The sequence below is a fragment of the Patella vulgata genome, chromosome 8, assembly GCF_932274485.2.
Source record: "Patella vulgata chromosome 8, xgPatVulg1.2, whole genome shotgun sequence".
Taxonomy (NCBI): domain Eukaryota; kingdom Metazoa; phylum Mollusca; class Gastropoda; family Patellidae; genus Patella; species Patella vulgata.
In genome coordinates, this window is record NC_065886.2 from 15,798,033 (window position 1) to 15,825,627 (window position 27,595).

At 38.6% G+C, this 27,595-nt stretch overlaps 1 protein-coding gene across 1 annotated transcript; it reads left to right on the top strand.

Moving 5' to 3' along the window:
* Positions 1–1,784: 1,784 nt before the first annotated feature.
* On the top strand, positions 1,785–18,175 carry LOC126830532 (protein mesh). The gene is made up of 14 exons (XM_050560928.2): positions 1,785–1,860; positions 2,276–2,406; positions 2,922–3,263; positions 3,835–3,933; positions 4,635–4,818; positions 6,663–6,911; positions 8,184–8,368; positions 9,047–9,219; positions 11,282–11,563; positions 12,250–12,521; positions 13,685–13,807; positions 14,704–14,901; positions 15,495–15,640; positions 18,098–18,175. Exons 3-14 carry the CDS (start codon positions 3,141–3,143, stop codon positions 18,173–18,175), a joined length of 2,112 nt encoding a protein of 703 aa, XP_050416885.1. The 5' UTR covers positions 1,785–1,860; positions 2,276–2,406; positions 2,922–3,140.
* The last annotated feature ends 9,420 nt before the right edge of the window (positions 18,176–27,595 follow it).

The following is a 27,595-nucleotide window of genomic DNA, read 5'->3' on the forward strand; positions in this document are numbered from 1 at the left end:
CCCGGCAAACAATCGCCAACAAAACGTCCATGATGAAAATCGGCGACTAGAATTACGTATGCCGTGCTTAGCTGCTTAGAGTTTGGCCTCAACGACGACTAATCAGCTACTCGAAACAACTCTTGGTGTTCATTGGCCTTTAAGTGCAGATCACTAAAAAGGTATGTCCTTAGTCATATAGGCATTTATATAAAGTATGACGAGACATCATAAGTGGTGTGATTATCAGCACGAACTGTCATTTTGTAAAACTTTAATTTTTAATTTCGCATAATCCCAAAATTATTGAGAACGCACCAACATGGAAAATATAAACAGGATGCACCCAGAATAGAAAGCTAAACAGGATGCACCCAGAATAGAAAGCTAAACAGGGTACATCCAGAATAGAAAGCTAAACAGGGTGCATCCAGAATAAAAAGTTAAACGGGGTGCATCCAGAATAGAAAGCTAAACGGGGTGCATCGAGAATAGAAAGCTAAACAGGGTGCATCCAGAATAGAACCGAAATCGAAAGCTAAACAGAACACACCAAATAGAAAGCTAAACAGACCGCACCCAGAATAGAAAGCTAAACCGAACGCAGAAAGCTGTGTAGGGTGGGCAAATTGGGCTTTCTTGGTACTCTCTAGTTGCTGTAAAGACATGTAATTCTCAATGACTAACAGCGTGAGACTAGCCTTTATTTTATCAATCAAACAAGGGGTTTTGTTATCACAAATATTACTCACACAAATAACTCCGTTATCTCAATCCGGGAACTTGGTTCAAAATGGAGTATTGTAACGTACAGTACTATGTCTATATTTTTACCTGTATTCTACTGGGATCAGCAACAGGTAAGAATATATCACACACCTTTACTTTTTTTTTTCTTTAACCTAAAAATATTTTTGAATACAGTGCAAGAAAAAACAAAGGTTCTTTATTATTTTAAATTTTTGAAATCCAATAAAGCTGGGCTATAATATTAGTAATGGTAGCCCTAGCCTAGGTTGTGTGCGATTTGATGAAAAATGCAGGTCATGAACAACGATGTCAATTCGGTTTAATCAGGATCCAAGGATGACAAACTACCATTTTTGGACCAATCTCTTTAAGAGGGTACTTCCTCAAATTCTAGTCGTGGATTTAATATATTTAAAGGAGCTAAATCGCTAACATTTGGGACCTAGAAATTCACAAAAGTGGGTCGCAACGCATATAATACTGTAATATGAATGTATATAAACTGATTTACATTTAATGGTTTCCGTTTTTACTCCAATTTCAAATCAGTTATGTTCGGCGAAATAAGTCAGCAATCTTGGGAAGAAACAGCGTGTCCTTAAAGAGTACTTTACAATCTGTTTCACAGAGAATTACGAGTCTCGTATAATATCTCTGTCATAGATGACTGCCTTAACACGTGCTGTCACAGCACGCGGTGTGAATCATTGGCTGAATGGCGCGTGCATTGTTTACATAAGACATAACTGCTTCGGAGAGAATGCTGCATTTTAGTCATTTTAATACCCATTTACACTAAATCGGAAATAATTTTTACCTACAAATACGTTAAACGCCTTTATTTATTTTTCCAATATATACAAAAAATGTTTTAGAATTTAATTTGTCGCAGGCAAAAAGTTAATATTTCTAGCTCATTAAGCCGCATCAATGTCATCCTTATCAGTGATTGTCGCGGCCAAGCAAATATTCACTGCGGATCAGTGTGAGTACTTTAATCTAACAAGTGGTATCTTCACTACGACAATTGAAAATATTTTATACAGGGAAGACATCGTGGTTATAAATCATTTTGAGAAAATATCCCGTCAGGAGAGGGCTACTTATTTCATTCAACGACGGGACATTTTTGTGAGACCGTATTTTTAGAACATAAATAATTATTTCGCAGTGGAGTACAAAGAGCTTGTGTCATTCGGGCGTTTGCCCCCCCCCCCCCCAAATCCCAACTCCCAACTCCCCGTAAAACGCAACACAATGCACATCAAAATTATATTTATTAAAGGGGCAGCTTATTGTCATACCATATTTTAAAAACATATATTTCTCTAAGGCAGTAGCTTACGTAGAGCTTGTGTCTTTCGGGCGTTTGTTATCCTCCCTAAACGCAAAACACATCAAAATCTTGAACATACGAAAGAAAATTGTGCTAGGCGCTTTATATCGTTCTACTTGAACCACGCCCCCCCCCCCCCACCAAAAAAAAAAAAAGATTTGAGATTTGAGACGCACTATTGTTCTAAGTTTATAAAACTGTTTCTTGTAGGTGATGACACAGCACTCTATCCATTCGGTACTGACGTTGGTGATAGTACAATAGATGACTCTACGAGACTCCTTCTAATAAACCTACCAACCGCTATTAATTATTTTGGTCGTAGTTTCAGTACATTATACGTAAGTATGTTTGACTAATCATATCATGGATAGACTTAGTTCACAAATAACGAGGAATTACATGACAAAATCTTCCCAAAATAACAGTAACCGGAGATTCCAGCTTTTATTCCCCCACCTTTTGTAATTATTGGGGAGCCACGATGGTTTAGTGAGTAAGACGTTGGTTCGCTAACCTGGATGTTCCTATTTGATCCCCACGTCGACCGAGAAAGTTTATCGGGATTTTCCGGCGTGCAGGACCAAGGGGCTGGTAAAAACAACATATAATCGTTTAAATACATTGTTTAAAGTTATAATCATAAAAATTCTATAAAACAGGAATTTTACTCTATTTTCTGAGATTTATTGATGTAACTGTAACACTGTGTACAATTTGGATAGGAAAACAATTACCTAATTTATTAATATGCAACATTTCGTCACGAGTACCCATGTCTTTATCAAAGAAACAATTTAATTTTGTTTTGATAAAAAATGTATTTGGTTAATGGTATATTTATGTTTTTCCACAGATATCTAAAGATGGATACGTCAGTTTCAACCCCAATACGACCTATATTCCTAAATATTGGCGAGAAAATCCAAAGGAGCACAATTATCCCTTCATAGCACCCTATTATTATAATGGTGAACCCAACACTGCTGACACAACGGATATTCCAGGAACTATATATTATAGAAGTGTATCTGTCGACAGTGATCCAACTTTCTTACAGCTGCTTGAACTATATATGATCACTAACGTAGTCGGTGTCAAGTTATTTACCGCTGATACCGCCCTGGTTGTAACATGGGTTGACGTCACAGATGTAATCAGTGCTGCAGATGGTTGTCAAGGAAACGCGTGCACACAGGTATATTTAATCCAATGTTAAAAATATTGAAATGAAATGAGCTTTAACGTCCTAAATTTCTGCACCAACTGGGCTACTGAAGACTGTCGTTCACCACGCACTGTGCTATGATCGCGAAAATTTTTCCCGTTAAGCGGCCCTACGGATTCCCAACTCGTTTCGAATTTCAATTTCCACGGCTCTTTTACGTGCACGTAGCCTACAATGGACGCCATTTTTTGTCCCATCCGAATGACTACACACTGTTCCTTGCACTAGTGACAAAGGGAAACCACACCGGAATTCCCGATGAACTTTCTCGACTATTGCTGTGATCAAACCCGGGACCTCCAGGCTAGCGAGCCAGCGCCTTACTCACAAGACTATCTACTGTTCTTCCATTTTATACTGTCAAAGTTAATTTTGTGGGTATACCAATAAGTACACGAATGGAACTCGATTTATGTCCCTTCCGGACGACTAAACACACTTTTCTTGACAGCCCACGACCCTAATCCCTGACAAGAGAAGATTACAACAGCCTACTTGAGGTCTGGGGGTTATATCAAATAATGTTTCTGTCATATTTCAGACCAATACATTCCAGTTAGTTATTGTAGCTGGTAAAAGTCAGACATTCACCATCTTTAATTATGGTAAAATGGACTCCACAGGACATACATACTATCAGGTAAGATCTGCTTTCAAGGTTCTTAGAGAACTAAGACTTACAATGGGGGTTCTTAGAGAACTATGACATATTTTGAAGGTTCTTAGGGACCTAAAACTTACTTAGAAGGTTCTTAGAGAACTAAAACTTACTATGAAGGTTTTTTTAGAGAACTAAGAATACTTTGAAGGATCTTAGGGAACTAAAACACACTTTGATGGTTCTTAGAGAACTGAAACTTATTTTGATGGCTCTTAAGGAACTAAGACATATTTTAATTGTTCTTAGAGAACTAAAATTATTTAGAGAATTAAAAACTGTTAGGGTTCTTTACTTGTCTTTACTACACTAGGATCTGGAAGAGTTGTTATATTACGGGCCTTTTGGTTGAATTGAGGGATAAGCCAATAAAATAGTCTGTTACGGCGACTTCTTGGCGTGCCATGCACGGAACTGTGGTTAAACCACTAGAAACGTCAACGCTCATAGGGTAAAACGCCACTCGTATGACCCCTGACACGAACTTCGAGTACAACTTGTCAAATCTTCATGTAGCGTAGGTCAGCGAAAGTATAAAAAAACGAAATGAAATATAAATCTGTATTTTAAGATTGGGTTCTTAGAGTAGGTATTCGCCAAACAGTATGTAGAACTGAATAAATTAGCAACTATACACTCCACTTTGTTTGGTTATTTATTGGAATGTTGTTATGTTTGTGTAGGCTGGAATGAATGGTGGATATAATATTGGATGGACCGATGTGTACTGTGATGATGACTGTTCTTCAACTAAATTAAACCAACTTCCAAACTTACAAGGCAGTGATACAGTTGGACGATTTATATATAAAGTATCCGAGCAAGTGATAATCAGAGGGGGCTGTCTTCCTCCTAATTCACCATCAGGTAGAAGTAAACCCATATCATTCTCAACAAAAAACATCACAAGATACATATGATTACTTCTCTATTATTTAATAAAGTCACGTTTTCAAGAAAAACACAACAACACCAGATATTTATGGTGTAAATACTTCACTGTTATTTAACCCCTTAACTGTGTAATTAATTTGACGTTAACTACCCCCTATTGCGTAATTAATTTGACGAAAAACATCATATTTGGGCCTATTTTTTCCTGAATACAAATTTGAGTGGTCTTAAACCAAAATAAAACTAAATATAAAAATAGAGTTGTCTCCCTTCAATTAGATTCCTCGACCAGGCGTAATAAAACGTCCTGGCACAATGCCGAGATCGTGTTCGAAGAATAGGTTGGGGAAAATACCTCCAGGGCGTTATATTACGTCCTACACACGGTGAGTGGCAGTTGTCCAGGACGTTATATAACGTCCTACGCAGTTAAGGGGTTAATAACATAATTATACAGTTCCTATTCGTTTTCAAGCTAATTAAAGTAGCTCAGTCTCTAACTCAATATTATCCAAAATCTTCAACATTGAAAACACGATTTATTTGTCAAATTAAATCAACATTCATGTTGTGATCTTACCGGAAAAAGATGGGCTTTTGATATCAAAATAAACATTTTACCATTGGTACACGAATCGTGTACCATAATGCGCTTCAGCCCCAGTTGTATCAAGAGACTCTAGGGACGAGGCTAGACACATTGCATCAAATCAAACGGCTTTTGTAGACTGGAATAACCAGACGCTAGAAATTTGCACTCGCTTGAGACTGCTGGCTTATTTCGCCGAACATAACTGATTTTGAAATTGGAGTAAAAACGGAAACCACTGAATGTAAATCAGTTTATATACATTCATATTACAGTATTATATGCGTTGCGACCCACTTTTGTCAATTTCTAGGCCCCAAATGTTAGCGATTTAGCTCCTTTAAACTTGAATACGAAACCTATGTTGTGTCTTACGAAACGTCGTTTGTAAACAATAGAGAAGTAGTTATGTCCAATCTTGGGATGTTTTTGTTGTTATTTAATAACGTAATTATACAGTTCCTATTCGTTTCCAAGCTAATTAAACTTGAATATGTAACCTATGCTGTGTCTTACGAAAGGTCGTTTGTAAATAACAGAGAAGTAGTTATGTCCAAATGAAATGAAATGGGGTTTAACGTCCTACTGTTCTGCTCCTCTACTGGGCTAATGAAGACGGGCATACGCCATACAGTATGCTATGAGGGAAATTTTGCCCGGGCAGCGGCACTATCGCCTACTCTTATATCGAATTCCAACTGCCAAGGGTTCTTTTACGTGCATTCCAATGTATACACGGGACCTCGGTTTTTCGTCTCATCCGAAGGACTAGACAGCTGTCCTTGTCAGGCCCTCCGTTCTGCACCACTGACAAGGGGAAACCACGTCGGCCAATGCAGAGATCAAACACCCGAAGTTATGTCCAATCTTGAGATGTTTTTCTTGTAAATATTTAACCGCACTTCTAGATGTCAATTAACCCTGAGTTACTTTTTAGTCTAGGATAATGCGTGCGTGTTTGTTGAAATTATAAAAGCAAAACTAAGGTTAAAGGGCACATTTTCTATACGGAGAGCGGGAGAGACGAAATGTGTGGAACAGTTTCTAGCTAGATCACCAAAACCTCACCTAAAAGGACCCTTCTGACTAAAAGATTTTTTTATAAAATATTTTGTAATTTTTTCGTTTAATTACTCTTTAATTATGAATGTTTGTGTGTGTTGTATTTAGGGGTTTCCTCGTTGCACTTAAAAATATCAATTATTGATTTTAATGAGTATTATTTTAGGAAAATTGGAATTCTATCCCCAGTTTGCTAACATGTATGGCGGAGAAATAATAGAGATATCAGGATATTGTACCCAACCGGATGTTCAGGCCACGTGTAAATTCGGATTTGCGGAAGAAACACAGGCTATGATATTTCCTAATTCGCCCAAAATTCACTGTGAGGTACCAAAGTTAACAGAAAGGGGTGTGGTCAATTTGGTTGTCACTCAAGGTCAATCACAGACACTAACTGGACATTTTCATATTGGTAAGAGTTTACTAGTTTATGTATGCCACAAATCCACGAAATCATATCTGCTTCGAAACAGTAAACGCATTAACGGGACCTATTCCATAAGCTTAACACACAACACACACACACGCACACACCCGACATCGCACTCATAAGGCGCCTTTAATAAAGTAAATCGAAAGAGACAGAAAAAAATGGGCTTTAACGTCCACAAGACACGAACTAGGTCATTTCGGGACCAACATATAGTTCAATTTTATTTCAATAATTCGCTTGCCTATGGGTTTTTAGCAGTGGGAGAAACCGGGGGACCCTGGGAAAATCTACGAGGTTGGACAGGCTACCCTACTCCTTGTCACATATATACAACCGGGGAATCGAAACCACCTTAAGATGCAGCGCGCCCTAACCATTCTGCCATCCATCCCCCCCCCCTCCCAAGTAAATGGAAGTGATTAGATCTCTTAATCATGTACCCGTCTTCAACCTTTAACCTCTTGTGTGACGACTCCTCCCGCAAGTTTTCAAAGAAACACTTGTCAGCGATATCACCCTAAGTGGAAGGGAGTGTCAAACCCCACTGACTAACTCACACACACCCAACACCAGAAGGTCATTCCAGGATAGTTTAAACAGATAATAATATTATATATGGATAAAAAGTAAATCATTTGTGTCTTAATTCGTTCACAAATGGTTCTGGCCCCGAGTTCACAAAGCATTCTCAGGCTTCAGTTAAGAATTTACTCAAACCGGTTCGCCTTATTTTAACTAAAACATAGCCCTTTATAATACTTTTGTTGTTTTAATGTATCAAATACATCAATAAGAAATCATGTGCAAAGTTGTGTGTTTCTGGGTCAAAGATATTTCTCATAAACAGTGATTGAAAGTTAAGTAAATTCTTAACTTAAGTCTGAGAATGCTTTGTGAACTCGAGGCCAGGCCCCAAGTTCACAAAGCATTCTCAGGCTTAAGTTAAGAATTTACTCAAACTTGTGGCCAGGTCTTATAAACAAAACCCCATCTACCCATGTTTCTGGACCTTATACTTAGAAAAGGAAATGAAATAAAGTTTAACGTCCTACTCATCTGCTCTGACTGGGCCAATCAGGACGAATTCCATCAGCCATGGGATCTTTTACCTACACGCCGACTAAACGTTGCGCCTGGCCAGGCCCTCTATCTTGCTCCTCATTCTTAGAAAATCCTGGTGCAGCCCCCTTACATCTAAAACAAAACATGACTGAACTGAAATAACCCAGCTGTTTTAATATTTTACTACAGTTTTATTCGGAAGATCAAATCATCACGTTTACCCTATAAACCCCCAGAATCCAGAAAGAGTTGTTTGGAATGAAACCAACCCTGAAGAACTATCTTTAAAATGGGATATAGCTGGTTTAAATGATGCTGGTGGTAGTGCAACAGTAGATATTAACTTAATAGGTTATCGAGAAGACGAAAATGGGGTAAGCGTATATTTTATGTTTATTAGCGTTGGAGACAAAGAATGGGAAATGAGCACCCGCCTCCTAAACTATACCCAAAGAAATTACTTTTTAGAGCTCCAAAAAATATTATCAGGTTTTTCGTGTCAAAATAGGCTAATTTTAAGCCAAAATAAGCTATATGTTTGGACAAAGGAGATTCTTCAGGAAAAGGTGTGATATTTTTGCATTATTCAGATGAATTAAAGATCCCTTTTTACCTTAGAATCCTGAATCTGAAGAGGTTGTGTAACGGACCTTGTACATCGTTACGTCCCAAATATCACTGTTTAAATACGTCAATCCTTTTTTTTTGTCGTGGAAGACAGTTTGAACCTCCATATGCAATATTTAGCAGGTATTATTTTAGAACTAATTTATGGGCCCCTCTTAATTGTGGCCTCTGGCTGCAGACCAGTTATCGACTGACAAGGGGGGGGGGTCATACCGGAAAATCTCAATGAACTTTCTCGGCCAACGCAGGGATCGAACACGGAACCCCAAGGTTAGGGGGCCACACCGAGCCACAATAGCTTCCGATTAGTCACGTAAAGGAACAACTACATGTTGGTAACGATTACCAAGAGTAATGTATGCCATGGTCTCCAGAAATAATTCATCACAAAATAATGTTAACCATCGCTATTTCTGTGGTTTTAGTTTTATTGGGAATTGCTGGATGTACTCGGAAAGGACGTGTTGAATGCTGAAGGACAATATACCTTCAAAACTGCTGATCATCAATGCAAGGGTGACCAGTGCTGGATGTACGAGATGGGGGTTGTTGAGGTACGATTACCCAGGCAATACTGGACTGCTTCAACTAAAAACAGGTAATCAATTCTAATGATTCTTCAGTCTCAGGTAGTCGTGTTTATCCTCCATGTCGTCTGCTTACGTTTATAATTAGGATTGATTAAGAAATTTGATATTTGATATAATTAGCTGTAAATTAAAGATGTCATTTCTGGTGTAAACATAAACCCAACCATGATGTGGCGGATATCATTAATAAACAAGTGTGTAACTAGCTGTAAAACATGCCACTTATAGTGTATTATAGTCACGGTCTTAACACCTTAGTGAGATAACAGCTACTTAAAGGACAATATTGGTGCCAGTCATTATCACATGTGTGATAGAGCTGGTTAAACACATTCCAAATATAATTTTAACACAGAGATCATTGCTACGATAGCTGAGTAATACAGGTTTCCTGAGTCGGAAGTGATGAACACCAAAGGAAAACACGAGGCATCTCTCTATATAACTGACTGATGTGACGAGTGATAACGGATATACGGCCGAATTTCTGCTCACTAATAATTCCTTCGAAGACCAAAGTTGATATATGGGACTGTAAGAGGACACCTGACAATTCAATAAAGTAATTGAATCTCATTAGATAAGAGAACACGAGAAAAATAGAAATAGTCCGTACATTCCCTTGTTTATATTCATTCTATATCTTTAATAAAAAACATGGTAATGCACGGACTTTTTCTGTTTTTCTTTCGTGTTCACTTATCTAGTGGCAGTCATTTTTTTTTTATGAATTGTCAGATATCCTCTCACAATCTCATACAACAACTTTTGGTCTTCGAATAAATTATTAGTGAGCAGAAATTCGCCCGTATATCCGTTGTCACTCGTCACATCAGTCAGTTATATAGAGAGATGACTCGTGTTTTCCTTTGGCGTTCGTCACTTCCGATTCTGGAAAACTGTATTACTCAGCTATCGTAGCAATGATCTCTGAGTTAAAATTATATTTGGAATGTGTTTAACCAGCTCTATCACATATGTGATAATGACTGGCACCAATATTGTCCTTTAATTATGTATTTTAAAGTAGCTAAGTCCGTAACTCAATATCATCCAAAATCTTCGACATTGAAAACACGATTTTTTTGCAATTTAAATCAGCAATGGTGGTGTGATCTTACCTGGAAAAGATGGGCTTCTGATATCCAATATTTAAGACAAAATAAACATTTTACCATTGGTACACGAATCGTGTACCATAATGCGTTTCAGTGCCATTTGTAACAAGGTGATCAAAGAATGAGGCTAGACATATTCCACAAGTCATGTCAAACAATGATATCATATTCTTATTTGGAGAGCATGCGCAATAAATGATATCGGTGTTGACTGGAATAACCAGACACTAGAAACTGACTTGCGGTTGAGACTTCTGCCATATTTCGCCGATCATAACTAATGACAATTCACAGTAAAACGGACACAATTGAATGTAAAACAGTTTATATAAATTCATATTACATTATTATATGTGTTGCGACTCATTTGTGCCAATTTCTTGGTCCAAAATATTAGCGATTTAGCTCCTTTAAATAACGACTTCCATCAGGTTTTTGGCTTACCACATTCCGATTTGAAACGTTCTTTTGTTCATAAATTAAAGATTTTAAATATTTACTGACGAGTTACACAGGTACTGGCGAGTTTCGTGAATCATGTAGGGTATGCTTAATCCGTCTAAAACACTTTATACAACTTCTCATATGAGGAGATCACATGGCTAACAAATATGTAGACTATGCTTTGGAATATGTCCACCAATCAGATTAGCCATACAGGTTGAACATTCAACCACCAGTCTTACTTCATACATAGTTTAAGCCAAAAACTGGTGGATAATTCTAGTATCTCTCCAACTTTTGTCATATCCTATTACTAATGCCACTATGTAATGCTAATCGTAGGGCTTAGGTAGTGCAATGGTATGTCTGTACGTAGGGTAGCGTATTCCACCCACTGCTAAAAGTAAAGACCTCTCTCTCTCTCTCTCTCTCTCCCACCCTCTCTCTCTCTCTCTGTCTCTGTCTCTCCCTCTCATTAAACGACATGTATCATTTTTGTTTTGAACAGTTCTTACACATACGGTGTTGTACCACTCGGATGGTTTGTAAGGGATTACATGGAACAAACCTATGGTGCCGATTGGAACTCTCAGAAATGTCAGAAATGGTATGAAAAAGACAAGTTAAATATGGCTTGGCAGGAAGAACTTTTGGCATGTCCCTGTAATCTGAATCAAGCTATAACAGATTTTGGTCGCTGGCAGCCAGACGTTGGTTGTAATATGCACACCGGAAGTGCTTGTCATTACCATATAGGTGCAATTCATTGCGTTCGATCTGTAAACCCCACGTAAGTTTTCAATTAATTTTAAATTTGTGAAATAGTTTTATTTAACGTCCGCTTTCAACGAAGTGATATCGCCGACAATTTTAAAGGGATATTTACTCTAGATAATATCTACTACCAGATCTGTGAACCAGGAAATTAGTTTTCATAGCGCCATGTTGGCTCAGTAGTTGCGGCTCGAGCCCATGAGCTCATAGGCTCGTCCCGTTATTGGGGGAGACTGTTCCTCGAATTTTCCAGCTTGATTTCCCCTTTTCAGTGGTATAGTACACAATGTTCGGCATCTAGTCTTTCGGCCGGGAAAAAACGGAGGTCTGCGTGTGCATGCAAGTAAAGAACCATTGATCATTGGAATACAATAAAAGATAGTCGGAATTTCCCCCATAAAGCCCTGCGTTATATATGCCCGTCTTTATCAGCTCGGTTGGTATAGAAAACATTAATTAAACCCCATTTAATTTAATCATTACGTTTCTCTACTGAATAAGATAGGCCCTCTATGGCGCCTGTTTGGGGGCGGAAATGGGGGGTATTAAATTCAAACCGGGATCAATCTGGTGTTTAGGTAGGCTACCGGTAGTACTCGCTAGTAGGAAACTCACCATTATCAGGAACAACTTCGCAATAATTCATCTTTGTAGGCTATATCGCAGTATTCTGACATTTTCAAATCACCAATCAATTTACAGGGCGTCCGGCGCTGGGAATCAATGTTGTTACAACGAGGATGGAAGTTTGAAATATGCCGCTGATTCTTATCAAGGCTCTACACCAGATCGAGCCCATGACTGGGGAGCGCCACCATTTAATAAACCAGGTTATGTCCCTTCCTTGTCCCACTGGATCCATGACGTCATTAGTTTCTATCATTGTTGCCTCTGGGTAGAATATCAACAGTGTGATTTATATATGGAGCAAAGAGCAACACGTGACTGTAAGAATTATTCCCCGCCTAAAACAGGTCAGTAATTCACCGAAGTTTATATTTTAAGGCTATTGGAAACTGGCGTCTTTGATCAGCCGATAAGTGTTGACGGTGTCCAACATTTCTAATCCAGTAGAGTAGAATACAAAATTGTTCAGAATAACAAATACCATTGTTACGATAATGAATAATTTATGTCACATCTGGTCAAAAGCTCAACCAGAGATAACTTCGGTCAGAAAAGAGTAATTTGAATGAATTTTTTCAATATATTCATTTTGCATTATCTGTTTTTGAACTATTATGGTAAGAACGGTCAGTTCTTTATCTAAATCTTAAATAAAAATGCATCTTTAAGAAAGCAAAATCAAAATACCAAATGCTAGAAAATGTCCCGGCTTGGGTTCAATCGATTGTAAAAAAAGACCTATCAATATAAATTTTCGCGGACAACAAAATGGCGATGGGCTTATTGCAACGCGAGCAGCATTGATCAATGGAATTTTAATGCCACATACTGAACGGGACTGAACCATTAGAGATTCATTTGTTACAATATTATAGGTTGTTTTCAAGTGATTCTATAGCCTTAAAAACACGCATCGGGACTTTATTAGCATGGGCGACTTAAAGCCTGTCCCACAACCCGCCGTACGTGCTACTACGGGCAGTCTATGGGGGGTGGGGGGTAGTAAACTTGTGCGTCGCTCTTACGCATCACTTGCGTGTGATCGGCACCGTAGAAGATCGCAGACTGACCGTAGAGACTTTTGGTCATGCACATATACATGTAACATTTCACCCTGTTTCTTGCGGCTGGTCTGTGGGCTACCAAACAAGTGCATGTCAAAACACGCACGACGGGTTGTGTGCTACGTTTAAAGTAGCTAAATCTCTAACTCAATATCACCCAAAGTCTTTGACATTGAAAACACGAATTATTTGCCAATTTAAATCAACACAGATTTTGTGGTCTTGCCGGGAAAAGATGGGCTTCTGGACCCTGTTTCTCGAAAACTTAACTAAAGATAAAATTCAAATTTTAGTAGATACTTCAATTTTGATTGGCTAAGCACTAAAATCAATCTAATATTATCCAATCAAATTACTAAAATTTGGATTTTATCTTAGTTAAAATTTCGTAAAACAGGTCCCAGGGCACAAACTGCAGGGAAGCCTAATACTTGATATCTTTTCAGCGTTTATTTACGGCGATCCTCATATAACAACATTTGATTTAGTTTCCTATGATTTTTATGGTAGAGGTGAATATTGGTTATTAAAACACGATCAGATGTCCATACAGGGAAGATTTGAAGACAGTAAGTATTAATATAAGTCTCTCGTTACAATAATATGTTGACAGATATCACTGATTATTAATGATTACTGTCGATGTAATATGTGTTTCTGATATATTTAATACACAGGTCACAATTCTATGGAATATACTTCCTGTTTATTAATGAGCAACTTTTCGTTCGACTAGAATTCTATTGTAATCGAAAACAGATTGCAATCTTATTCCATCTCACCCATAATACCACTTTGATTACTCTCGGTTTTATTCTATTCATGACTCTAATTAAACCGATTGGCGTGGTTTTGATTCCCGGTTGTACGTGACAAGGAGTAGGGTCACCTGTCCAACCTCCTGGGTTTTCTCCGGGTCCTCCCACTGCTATGGCCTAGTCTTATATCGGATTCCAAGTGCCAAGGGACCTTTTACGTGCATGCCAATGTGTACACAGGACCTCGGTTTTTCGTCCCATCAGAACGACTAGACAGCTGTCCTTGTCAGACCCTACGTCCTGCACCACTGATAAGGGGAAATCACGCCGGAAAATCCCAATGAACTTTCTCGGCCAACACCGGGATCGAACCACCTACCTCCAGAATAGCAAGCCAGCCTCTTACTCACTTAGCCACCGTGAGCTCCCCCCCCACCCCGTACAATAAATATCACATCATTGAAATTCATATATCGATATAGAAATTATCACCAAATAAATATAAGTATCAAGTCAGGGGCCTGTTTCACCAAATTTTAACTCCGATAAAATCCAAATTTTAGTAATTTGATTGGATAATATAAGATTGATTTTAGTGCTTAGCCAGTCAAAATTGAAGTATCTACTAAAATTTGGATTTTATCTTTAGTTAAGATTTCGAAAAACAAGGCCCAGGGTAATATAAATATATGCTATGTATTTTGTAGCGCATTTATCATACACCCCGCTATTACCAATAAATATAACGGTATTATCTGGTGTGGTGATGAAAGCTCCAGGCAGTTGTGTAGTGGAGATCAGGTTTAATTCTCCAGTTGGGAGCTCGGGACCAGTTTTAAATGTTATTGTTAATAATAAGACTAGGGTGTTTGGCGGATCAGAACCAGAATGGCAAGACTATATAGGTAGGTTTCATTAACAGTCAATAAGAAAAAAATTAATGAAATGGGGTTTAGCGTCCTACTGTTCTGCTCCGACTGGGCTATACAATGAAGACAGGCGTACGCCTTATATTTACGTGCACGCTAATGTGTACACAGAACCTCAGGTTTTCGTCCCGCCCGAACGACTATATTTACGTTGTCCATTGCCATGCCCCCATGTCCTGCTTATAAACCGTCTATGTTTACATGTACGTAAAATGAGAATATCTCAGAATTCCAGTAACAAAAATCTTATATCATGTTTTCTTATGGAAGAAATCCAAACCTGGAAGAAGAACTTGTTACAGGTTCAAAGAAACACTTTCAGAAGAATAACCCCAAACTCCCCTGTATATATTCAAAGCCGCCCCGACTTTCAGACCGCAAGTTATTCCAGGCATAGAATATATTCCAAAGATCGAAGAAATTTACCGTTATAGGTTTATAAGGTGTCATAAAATTGTATTTTCCAATTACGTTCCCAAGGATAATTGTCATAGGCTAATAGCGATATTAGACAATTCTCTTGGGTATTGAAAATCAGATCTTTGCTCATTTGTGTTTATTACGTACAGGTGTGTCTGTGGTACAGAATAGTGTTGGTTATAACAGTAACCCACAGTCTAATTTTACCATAATGTTCCAGTCAGGTGTTGGGGTATTAGTTGCTGCCGTTAATCAACTTCTTCATCTTACTGTTGTCATACCACCTGAATTCAAGGTATACTTTCAGTTTCTGTAATCACATCGACAGTGATCGAATTCCACCGGTCAAGGGTTATTTTACGTGCACGCAAACCAATCTGTTTCGTAAAGAATTACGAAAGTCTTCTCTGTAAAAGATGACTATCTTCAACACGTGACGTCACATCCCGCGGCGTCAATCATTGACTCAATGGCGCGTGGATTGTTAACATAAGAAGGTTACTGGTTGTCTTTTACTCATTTTAATACCCATTTACACTGAATAAGAAAAAAGTTTTACCTATACAAATACTTCAAAAACGTCTTTATTTATTTTTCTAATATACTATTCAAAAAAAGTAGGGGATATTTGATTTTGGGGGCATAATACTAAAATATGCAAATGACTACGAAAAAAGTCACTATAGAACCTAACAGAAGAAACATTTCCAGTTACATGTGACGCCCAAACGCACCAATAGCTACCGCATGGAATGCAGGTGATGCTTGGGATCATCATGGGGGTCCAACCCAAGATTTGCACGACTCTGACTTTGAATGTTACAGTCATTGTGGCATTGAATTCCAGGGTGGAAACATCAGTTTAATTGTTTTAGTGACCAGAAAACAAATTTTGATATGCGTCGGCTTACCCAAAATGAAAGGTTACGTGCCCTTGGCATGCTACAGATCGGCACAACACAGGCGGTTGTGGCGCGGACGATGAATGTTTCTCAGTCTGTCATAAGCAGGCTATGGTCCAGATACCGTGATACACAATGTGTACAGGACAGACCACGCTCAGGTCGACCAAGGGCGACAACTCAAGCCCAGGATCGATTTATCCGTACCTTGCCCTTGAGAAATCGTGTCATCACAGCAAATCAGATCAGCGCTCGTCTTCAAACAGACACTGGTGTGAGAGTGAGTGGCCAGACGATTCGGAATCGACTGCATAGGGGTCACCTTCGCGCCCGACGTCCTCGCGTGATCCCTTGTTTGAGAGATCATCACATTCAGGCAAGACGTCGTTGGTGTAGGGATCGTCAACACTGGGATAATCGACGCTGGAGCAATGTGATGTTTTCAGATGAGTCAAGGTTCACTGTTGATTTTTTGGACAGACGTAGGAGGGTGTGGCGTCGTCGAAACGAGCGCTTCCAAGACGTTAACGTCATCAGACATGATCGATTTGGGGATGGTTCTGTTATGGTGTGGGGAGGCATCACTGTTGCTGGAAGAACGGCTTTACATGTTGTTGCAGGGCGTGTTACAGGCCAGTACTACCGGGACAACATCTTGGCAGTCCATGTTGTGCCGTTCGCACGACGTCATGGCCGCCGTTTCATCTTCCAGGATGACAACGCAAGATGTCACAGGGCCAGGATCGTTACAGGTTACCTCCAACAACAGAACATCACCACATTACCTTGGCCAGCACTGAGTCCCGACCTCTCCCCCATCGAGCATGTCTGGGACATGCTTGGACAGAGGTTACGTCAACGTCAACAACGTCCTGCCAATGTCCAAGAACTTGCTGCTGCGTTGCAACAGGAATGGGACAATCTGGACCAAAATGACCTTAGACGTCTCATTAGGAGTATGCCACGTCGGATCAATGCTTGTTTGGCAAACAGAGGAGGATTTACCCGTTACTGACTTGGTTGTGATGCTGTGGTAACTTTGCTGTTTGACCCCGGGTATCATTTTACCCTTATAATGGTCAGTCTGTGCCTTACTTAGTCTAACGATCATTTGGAATAAATCGATGAATGTGAACTTCATTTCATTTTGTCATTTGTTTCTTCGTCAGTTTCATTAGGTGACTTTAATAACACTTAAAAATCAAATATCCCCTACTTTTTTTGAATAGTATACATATAAAAAATGTTTTAGAATTTTATTTGTCAGATCATTAAGTCGCATCGATGTCATCCTTATCAGTGATTGTAGCGGCCTAGCAAATATTCACTGCTAATCAGTGTGCACGCAAACATGTACAGGGGACCTCAGCTTTTCGTCCTCTCCAAACGACTAGGGACTACGTCCATTCTGCACACAGAGATCCATCTACTTCATACTTCGAGAATAGATCTCTGCCCTGAATACCCGCCATATTCAGAAATAGAATATTATTTTGTAATGCGGTTCTATTTCGTTTCTAATCTGTCATACACACAAAGACTATATTTAAACCTATTTATTTCCATTGAATGGAAGGAGAATAAATACTTCTCAAAATTCTCGAAGTATATTTAGTGTTTTCGACTAATATCGTCGATTTAAGACTTAAAATATCGGTCAACTAGCTTAGAGTCAGTTCTCAAGCGAAGCTAGCTGTAGAGAACCACAGTTCCTCCACGAGGACCAGACAAGGTTTACTCGATTCGCATGTCGGACTGAGTCTTCCGGACGAGCTTCTTTTGCCTAGCTGGAAGTGTCCAACCGAGTCGGCCTAGAACACTTTTTTTTGTATTTCTATTTATATCTCTAGGGGTCGACGAGTGGTTTATTGTATGTTCTATTTATATCTCTAGGGGTCGACCAATGGTTTATTGGGTACTTGGGATGATGATATGGAGAATGATTTCAGACTACCAGATGGAACCCAATTACCGACAGACAGTTCTCCACAAGAAATTTACACACACTTTGCTTTATCATGTAGGTGAATGTTGACTGATGAATTTTTGGAAGCCCCGGTGGCTCAGTGAGTACAAAACTAAACATAGTGCCCAGATATCAGAGGCTTACACAAACAATCTTCGTTATAGCAATCGTAAGTTCCACACAGAGAAAGAAACGTCTGGGACATTCTGTTTAGCTGAAAATCGTCAACAAATACTCCTTGATTTGTCTTTTGGCATACCTTCTCCAGTGTACGAAATGAAATTTAAAGATGCATTATGTACAATATAGATAAAGAGCTGACTGTTCAAAAATAGATAATGCAAAATGAATATATTGAAAATGTCATTCAAATTACTTTATTCTGATCGAAGTTATCACTGTTTGACATTTGGACAAGATGTGGCATAGATTGTTTATTATCGTAACAACGTTAAATTAAATCATTAAATGACGAACTTCTTTTAATCCGTTTAAATCTTCGCCACCCGATGGCCTAGAGAGTTGACCGTAGGCTTGGCATGTGAATACATGTCTAAATAATAGTTTATATAATATATAAAGACAAAACAAAGATCTGCAATAGACTTTAACGTCCCACTTCTCTGCATCAACCGGGATAATTAAACATACATTATGCAAGGGCTAAATCTGTCTATTGCAGGTCTTTCTTTATGGCTGAAATGTTATCTAAATTATTAATTAGACATTAATTAACCTATCCAGACCATAATCAACTCTAGATGGCATCGCTAGCCTGCGATCTTTAGTGGATTGTGAGCCGATTTATTGCATAACTTTCCTTCACGATTTAACGATTAAATGGATAATCGAGACTGCTGTTTATCGTACTGACATTAGTAATGATGATCAAGGCTAGCCAGAAATTTCAACCACTTAGTTCTCGGTATATAGTGGATTAATTTGAATGAAATTTTCAGCAAATTGCCTTTACATCATCTAGCTTTTAACTATTATAGTGAGAACTGCCAACTCGTTATCAAATCTCCCATAATGTATCTTTAAGACGGGCATACACCATCTAGTATACCATGAAGGAAATTATGCCAGGACTTGCACCACTGACAAAGGGAAACCATGTCGTAAAATCCAAGGTGTACTTCCTCGGCCAAAACGAGACCTGCAGGCTAGTGAACGCCAGCGCCTTACTCACTGAGCCACTACTGCTTTTAGACCCCATTACACTTCAGTGGATTTTACTGGACATAAAGACGCCATTAGGGTATATTAGCTTTCATGAGCACACGAGTTGTGCTCTTTTCTTGTATACGTTAAATTCATGCCACATTCATGTGTCTTTTAGGGGGAATTCATGATACTAGTACTGAAAAAATATTCCAGTTTCCACAAGGGTACGACGCTAACTATATACCTACAATAATGGACCAAACACCCATTGCCCCAACTGCTAATGATTTCTATGTGAAGGAAAAATGCGTGGGTGATCAACGATGTATTCATGACTACAGATTAACAGGAAATGAAAAGATTGGATTGGCGACGCTACGCAAAGTGCAATGGATTCAAAATGTCGCTAGTTATCAGATCAAAGGTAAGCCACACGAAAAGATGACGGTTTCTACCAGCGCTACACGCAGTCGTCCTGTTGTCGACTCTTTCCAATGGTTCCACTACTGATAATTCCTGTATTTGACTCCAGTCACAGTAGTGGATGGTTGTAAGGTCTTCCTCTGAGCAAGGTTTATAATCATTTGATTACAATAAAGTTACACCCAGCTGTAACTCCCTTAGTTTCTAGTAAGTAATCTGGCACCAAAATTTGCTGCATATAATTTAAATAATTAATTAATCCAGATCGAAATAAAAGTAAAACCTTATAGCATAACTCTATGATTTAAAAAATCCAACGTTTATTCAAGATTTTATGTGGGTAACGTCTTGACCACTTGTGCTTTGAGCATGCCTCGGTATAAATATATTATCATTTCAGTACCGTCTTGTGGTTTATTAAGTGTAGCTAATGGTGTTAAAGATAATATGAACTATACGTTAGGCAGTGTTGTTAGGATAACTGGATGTACAGAAGGTAGTTTATCAGGTGATACCAGATATACGTGTATACAATCTGGTGATGATCAGATAGTCTGGGATCCGTACGTTTCAGCTTCTTGTAATGGTACGTATATATATAATACTCTGTTTGAAAGTTCCTGGGAGGGAGGGGGGTGGTTTCCCCTTGTAACTGATGCAGGGTGGAGGCTGGCAAGGAAAGGTGTCTAGTCGTTCGGATAGCACCAAAAACAGGTCCCGCGAAGATGTTGGTTATCCGGGCAACACTTCCCTTGGGTGACTATCCAGTAACTTGCGTCTCTGAAATCCAAGTCCATAGTGTCCCTCTCCTTGGCTTTAATTATTCTGATGAACGGTAACCTACCCTTTCAATGTATTCTCCTACTTTGCTTTCCTCAATAAACACAATTTTAGCCATTTATGGGGGTCGGGGGAGGGAAGGGGGGTCGAGTCCTCTACCCGTGCGTTTTAGATAATAATGCCTTGCATTGAGCAAAGTGGGGTCGTTTCGATCCCAAGCTTGTACATGATAAGAAGTAGGTTCACCAGCTCAACCGGGTCCTCTGGTTTTCCACCTGCTGCAAAAGACCCCATCGCCAACTCGAATAATTGAAAATTGAAATAATTGTGTGATATGTTATTTTCTGACTAGTGGTCGTTACCCCCCCCCCCCCCCCTCTCTCTCTCTCTCACTACTCGTTCGGATGGGACGAAACAACGAGGCCTCGTGAATACATAGGCGTGCACGTAAAAGATCCCTTGGCAGTTGGAATTATATATAAGAATAGGTCATAGTGCCGCTGCCCGGGCAAACTTTCCCTCATAGTACACTGTATGGCGTATGTCCGTCTTCATTAGTGGGGGGTTGGATGGCTGAATGGTTAGCGTGCGCGCGCTGTATCATAAAGTCTGTCATTGAGTCGGCTGGCGTGGTTTCGAATCCCCGGTTGTACGTGACAAGGAGTAGGGTCGCCTGTCCAACCTCGTGGGTTTTCTCCGGGTCCTCCGGTTTCCTCCCACTGCTAAAGACCCCTACGCGCAAGCGAATTATTGAAATAAAATTAAACCATATGTTAGTCCCGAAATGACCTAGTTTGTGTCGAGTAGACGTTAAACCCCATTTCTCTCTCTCTCTCTCTTCGTCTTCATCAGCCGAGTCGAAGCAGAACAGTTTGCTGTTTGAATCTCATAATGGTTTTAAATGCAAAACCCGTGAATTAGATTTAAGTGATTCGGGTTTTAATAACTTACGTTTGATGAAAACTGCCCCAGGCTATTAATTTTCTTTCTAATCTTTCTAGAATGTTGAATTTTGTTCATTTTCTAGGTTCACCAGATGAAAGTGATATTGGTATAATCATCGGAGCAACCGTAGGCGTTATTGTTGTCGTAGTAGTTGTTGTAGTAGTAGTCATTCTCTTGATACGTCATCGTAGAAACACGAATAAAAAAGAAACAGACGAGTAAGAATAACTAATAAATAAAATATAAATGTAATTGAAAATTATCGGTACTCTTAAATTTAATACCGAGAAAGTTTCCGGTGTGACTTTCCCTTGTCAGTGGTGCAAGACAGAGCGCATGGCAAGGGACAATGTATAGTCGTTCGTATGGGACGAAAAACAAAGGTCCCGTGTACACATTGGTGTAAAAGATCCCTTGACAGTTGGAATTTGATATAAGAGTTGGCGGTAGCGCCGCTGTCCGGGAAAGATGTCCCTCAAAGCACACTGTATGGCGTATATCCGTCTTCATTTCTTAAATTTTAATAAAGGTACTTATCTCTGTAGGACTTTTAGTCACATTTTGACCCGAAACTGAAACTGAAAGTAACATTTAAAATTTGAATACTGATAATAGTCTGTGCCATGAGGTCTGTATATATTTTTTCAGACGTTATCTCGTATATAATATTTAACATCATCGTTATCCATGTTTATTGTAGTGAAAGTGGGGAACCATTACCAAGTACGGCCATGATGAGACCAAAACCTGCTCCACGAACAGGAGGAAACGGTGATAAACGGAATTCAGCAGAAAGCAAGGCATCACAGGAACAAACCTTATAAAAACAATTAGAAATTGAACGACAAAAGAAACACTTAACACCTTCTCCTAAGTGCCATTTCCTCCCATTTTCTTCCACGTACACACAAATCACAAGTTTCTCTTGTCGTTCGCGTCATGCAACGGGATCTGATAAACTACAGTCACTTAATTCGATACCGTATTTCATAATTTTGGTTAACATAAACGGTCATTTTTATTAACCTAATAAGGGCGGGTGGGTTGGGGGGGGGGGTAGGGTATATACATCTTATTGGCTGAAGAGGACTACAGTCCAGGCGATTGGAGGAAGTTATAGAAAAACAAAACGTCATAATCAATTCTGATCCTCCCAGTGCCCTGGTCGTGAAAATTAGAATCCAACTATCAAAACCATATCCATTATACGCCATCAACATTTCTGCATATAGCATAATAATTCATTCATTGCACCGGATGTGTAAGTTATCAACTATAATGGCTAATCATGAGATATCGCATTAAGAGCCATATCAACCGATTGCATGTCTTTTATTTTTCGGACTGTAAATGTTATATAAATTATTATTTAGACATTTATTCACATGACAATCCCATAGTCAAGTCTCGAGGCCACCTTTTGGCTTTGATATTTAGTAGATTATGCAATGTGTACCATATCTTCATGAACTCGTTTAATAATGGTACCTGACAATCGAGACTATTTACCCTATTTCTTGCCAATATTTCAATACTAGAAACATTCATAAAGTAATTTTACTGACATTTTCATTTTTCGTTCTCTAATTTGAAAATATTATAACCAGAAGTATCAGCTATTTATCTAACTCAGTGGTTCTCAACCTGTTTTTGCTTACGGCACACTTTGGAACACACGAAAAAATAGCGGCACACCTGGCTAAATATATATGAAAAATATTTGAATTTTGCAAAATAAAAACAAGTCAGACGTCATACAACCGTAGACACAAACTAGTCATAGACAAATAGCATGACTCAAACTAAATAAAGAAAACACCGCTATGAACTCAGTGAATATTCAATTGGGATCACGTGGTTTTTCGCATAATCTTGGTGTATCGTTCACAATTTCGCGGCACACTCAGGAAGATCTCGCGGCACACTGGTTGAGAATCACTGATGTAAATCATACATAATGCATCCTTTATAATGTATAATTTTTCGCAGCTTTTGTTACACAGTGTGCAAAACCTGTCACCCCGTCGCTTTGGTGTTTGTGTTAGTAGACAAGGGCTTTAAAGCAAAGTATTATTAAACATTATCGTCACAAATCTCATTCTTCACAATTTATTATCACCCCTTTCGCATAAAACAGGGTACTGTTAAAATGGATTCATACGTTTGTCCATCACACGTTTTAAAACACAATAACTCTGATTTGCTTCTAAAAAACACAACACAATATCTATGGAAAACAATCGATGGTTTATACACAAAGCTTGAATTCCATAAAATTAATTTAGTTTTAATCGTTTATTATATAAGTATGGAAGCCGATAAGTTTCCATTCGCTTCTTCTTGCCTCGAAGTGCAAAGTGGAAGCCAGCCGCGACGAATATCGCTCCGTCGCCGATTCTTTGCTGTTTAAGTTAACGCAAAGGGAAGAATTAATCAGTGCGAAGCCAAAAGTCTGGTCACTTCTTAACTTCGCGTAGTTAATTTTTTGCCTTCTTGTCTTCGCGCTGTTTTTCATAGCGAGTGGGATTTCTTGCCTTCACTTAGCCTTAGTCAAAAACCGGAAGGCCAAGGCAAGAAATGGCTCACTTGACGCTAAGGCAAGAAGGGACGAACGGGAACTTATCGGCGTCCACCTTACAGGGCATCTATAGTTTCATGTAGTGCAGTAGAATTATTTGATATATAGCTAAGATTTTAGTTTCTGTTTTATAACCATGACAACATATATACTGATAGTAATAAATTGTTATTTAGATCATGGATCAGTCAGTTGTTTTTACTGTTTTCCACCGCTAACAACGTGTATTTGAACGTGTATACTTGTCGAAACTAATGTTTTAATCTAGGGTCTGGAGGTGGGGTGGACTCCAACTGCAGTGATAGATATTCTATCATATAAAACACCCTTTTCCGTCAAACTGTAAATTATTAACCCAGGTGCCCGGTTAGATTTAATCAAAATATTGAGTCCAAAAGATTTGAGGTCTACAACACATATTTTACCCGTAGATCATTTTGGAAAGGTAAGTCTTAAGTTTTGTAACCCGTGCATATACCTGGGAGCGCTCCCCCTAATACTCTCAAATTTATTGGGAGTTAAAATTCAATGTCCATCCACAATTTTCTTGCAAGCGTTTTATACTAAACACTAAGAAACAGATTGTTGTGCTAATGCTATTTCAGAGCTTAATTATTAATGAATGAAAAATACATAAAAACTGGATGATATACTAACTGTAAACCAAAGTTATGAATACATGCTAGTCGCTTGGATTGTACGTGAAAAACAGATCTTTATAATATGATGGGATTGTTCGACTTTTTCTAAGGTGGAGCTCTATCGTATATAATGAATGTGTTACTGTCCTTGTCGCTTTAATCTTGTCAGTGATGTGTTCAGAAATTTGAGCAGAGGTGGGGTTCACGGGATGGAGACAACGTCAAGTGGTGTGGTCTGGGGGATTAACCGAATTTTGTCAGGGGAGGCTCCAGGGTGGAGACAAGATCAATCATGCACATTTTCCACTAAGGCTAAGTAGAGATAAACAATTTGATTGGCTGAGACTTTGGAACAGATAACTTTAGATATAATTAAGTGAGATCGAGTGATGGAACTAAGAGTGTATATTCATTATATCAATACCTTGACTAAGTTCGATGGTGAGAATTTTCTGATAAGGCTTGAGAACATAACAACTCTACTTTATAAGTACGGTAGAATGTCTAAACTTGGTGTAGATCTTCATTAGATGAATGTCTTGACTGGGTTCATTGATTAACATTTCCCTCTAAAGCTAAGCAGAGCTAAGAAAATTCACTGGTCGCTGCTTTGGGACAAGATAACTTTGATTCTAACTGATAGGGAGGTGAAAATTAGAGTATAGTTTCACTACCAGGTTCGATCGTGCACATTTTCTGCTTAGACTAATTATAGATAATCAGTTTGATTGATCGATACTTTTCAAAAAGATAAAATGCGCAATTAATTAGTATGTGTCATCTATTGATTTTGGAATTGCGGCGGGGTATATCATCCTCGCTGTTTGTTGTTTTATTTGAATCTGAAAAAAAATCACTGTACTGGTTGAAATACTACTCACTGATTAATTCACTTCACCCCCAGGGAATCATTCATTGTTTGTGGAGTTTTTGTTCTATTGTTATCAAAATATTTTCATTCATAACAATAATTAAATTTTCTTCTTTCTTTGAGGTCGTTGTGATTATAACAACCTGATGAAATCATTGTAAACAAGTTATCCATTAATCAATTTGTTTCATGTTCAAGTAAAGTGGTCAATCTGATTAAAACACAGACCCTATTTCGTTTCGTTTTTTATGGTTCAAAATGTCGTTTTACTAGGTGGGGGCCATCAAAAGTATAAACAAGCGGTTGTCATGCAAGATCCACTTACATTTTAAAAAAGAGATCGAGAGAGAACAAGCTAAAAATAAATAAGATTTTTTTTATAACCTGGTTCCATAATCCAGGAATTGATTGTCCGATATGCGCGAATATCGACAGGAACCGAAATCGTTGGGATATAAACACATATTTTAAGTTTTATCAAAATCGGATAAAAAATGTAACCTCTAGAGGACCCACAACCTTGATATTACATCCTTTTACACTATTTGCGTACGATTAGCGGCTATTTTGTCCGGCAGTTCCGGTCCGATTTTTTTTACAAAATTCGAACTCAATCATCAATATGGTGTAGCGGTGATATATCCGATCGTTTTACTTTATAAATCGGATAAAAATTGTGACCTCTAGACGGACCACAAGCTAAAAACACGAATTTTCGTACAATCAGGGCCCATCATCCAGGAAGTTACGGTCCGATATGCACGATTATCGACAGGAACCGAGGTCTTTGGGTTATAAACAAACAATTCAAGTTTAGTCAAAATCGGATAAAAATCATCGACAAGAACCAAGATATTTTGGAGATAAACCTATATTTCAAGTTTCGTCAAAATCGGACAAAAATTATGACCCGTAGGGTGTCCACAATTCGGAAGGACAAAGGGCGACGGCAATATACGTCCACATGATAATGTGGGCGTATACAAACAAAATGAAATTTAGATCTGTATTTTAATGAGATTGGTAAAGTGGCCTGTGTCATATTGGATGTTGTTATTATTAATATCACCATGATCAACCATCATCATAATCTTTTAGTAACTGGTTTGAGCAACAAACTATAACACATACTTATGGAAAACATCTATTATTTACTTGGGCGACGTTTCGAAGAGTATTCTCTCAAATAAATAGGAGCTGTTTCCCTAAGTATGTGTTATAGTTTAACCTTGATCATGTTCATAATTGCAATACGTTAATTAAATTAATCAAGGTAATTAGAAGAGTGTCTCGGGTTGTTTTGTGACATGTTTATATAAAGAAAGTGGATTCTTTTTCCCCACGGTTGTTTTTTTCTTCTATCTGTAGCAAACCGAAAAAATGATTATCAGAGATCATCATGTGGACTGGCACCCAGTCTCACCTAGTCTCACCTAGGGACGGGTGTCAGTTGGGGCCCCCTTCTAAATTTTTTGTGAAATTCATCATTTTAAAGGACAATATTGGTGTCAGTCATTATCACATAATGTGATAGAACTAATTAAACACGTTCCAAATATAATTTTAACACAGAGATCATTGCTACGATAGCTGAGTAATACAGGTTTCCTGAATCGGAAGTGACGAACGTCAAAGGAAAACACGAGGCATCCCTCTATATAACTGACTGAAGTGACGAGTGATAACAGATACATGGGCGAATTTCTGCTCACTAATAATTCCTTCCAAGACCAAAAGTTGTTGTATGAGACTGTCCTTTAAGTGGTGTATAAAAATGCTATTACAGAGAAAACATACCCTCTTTGACCTCCTGGCAGGTGGGTCCTCAACCACACAGTCCATCCCTGCCCATCTCTACGATGGAAAACGCGTTTGCGGCCGTCCAATTTTCAAAATTTTGACCGCAACCCAGGATTGACCGGTCAGCTGGAGCGCGAAGCGCGCAACTTCGTTTATAAAGACTACAGGAACATGGAA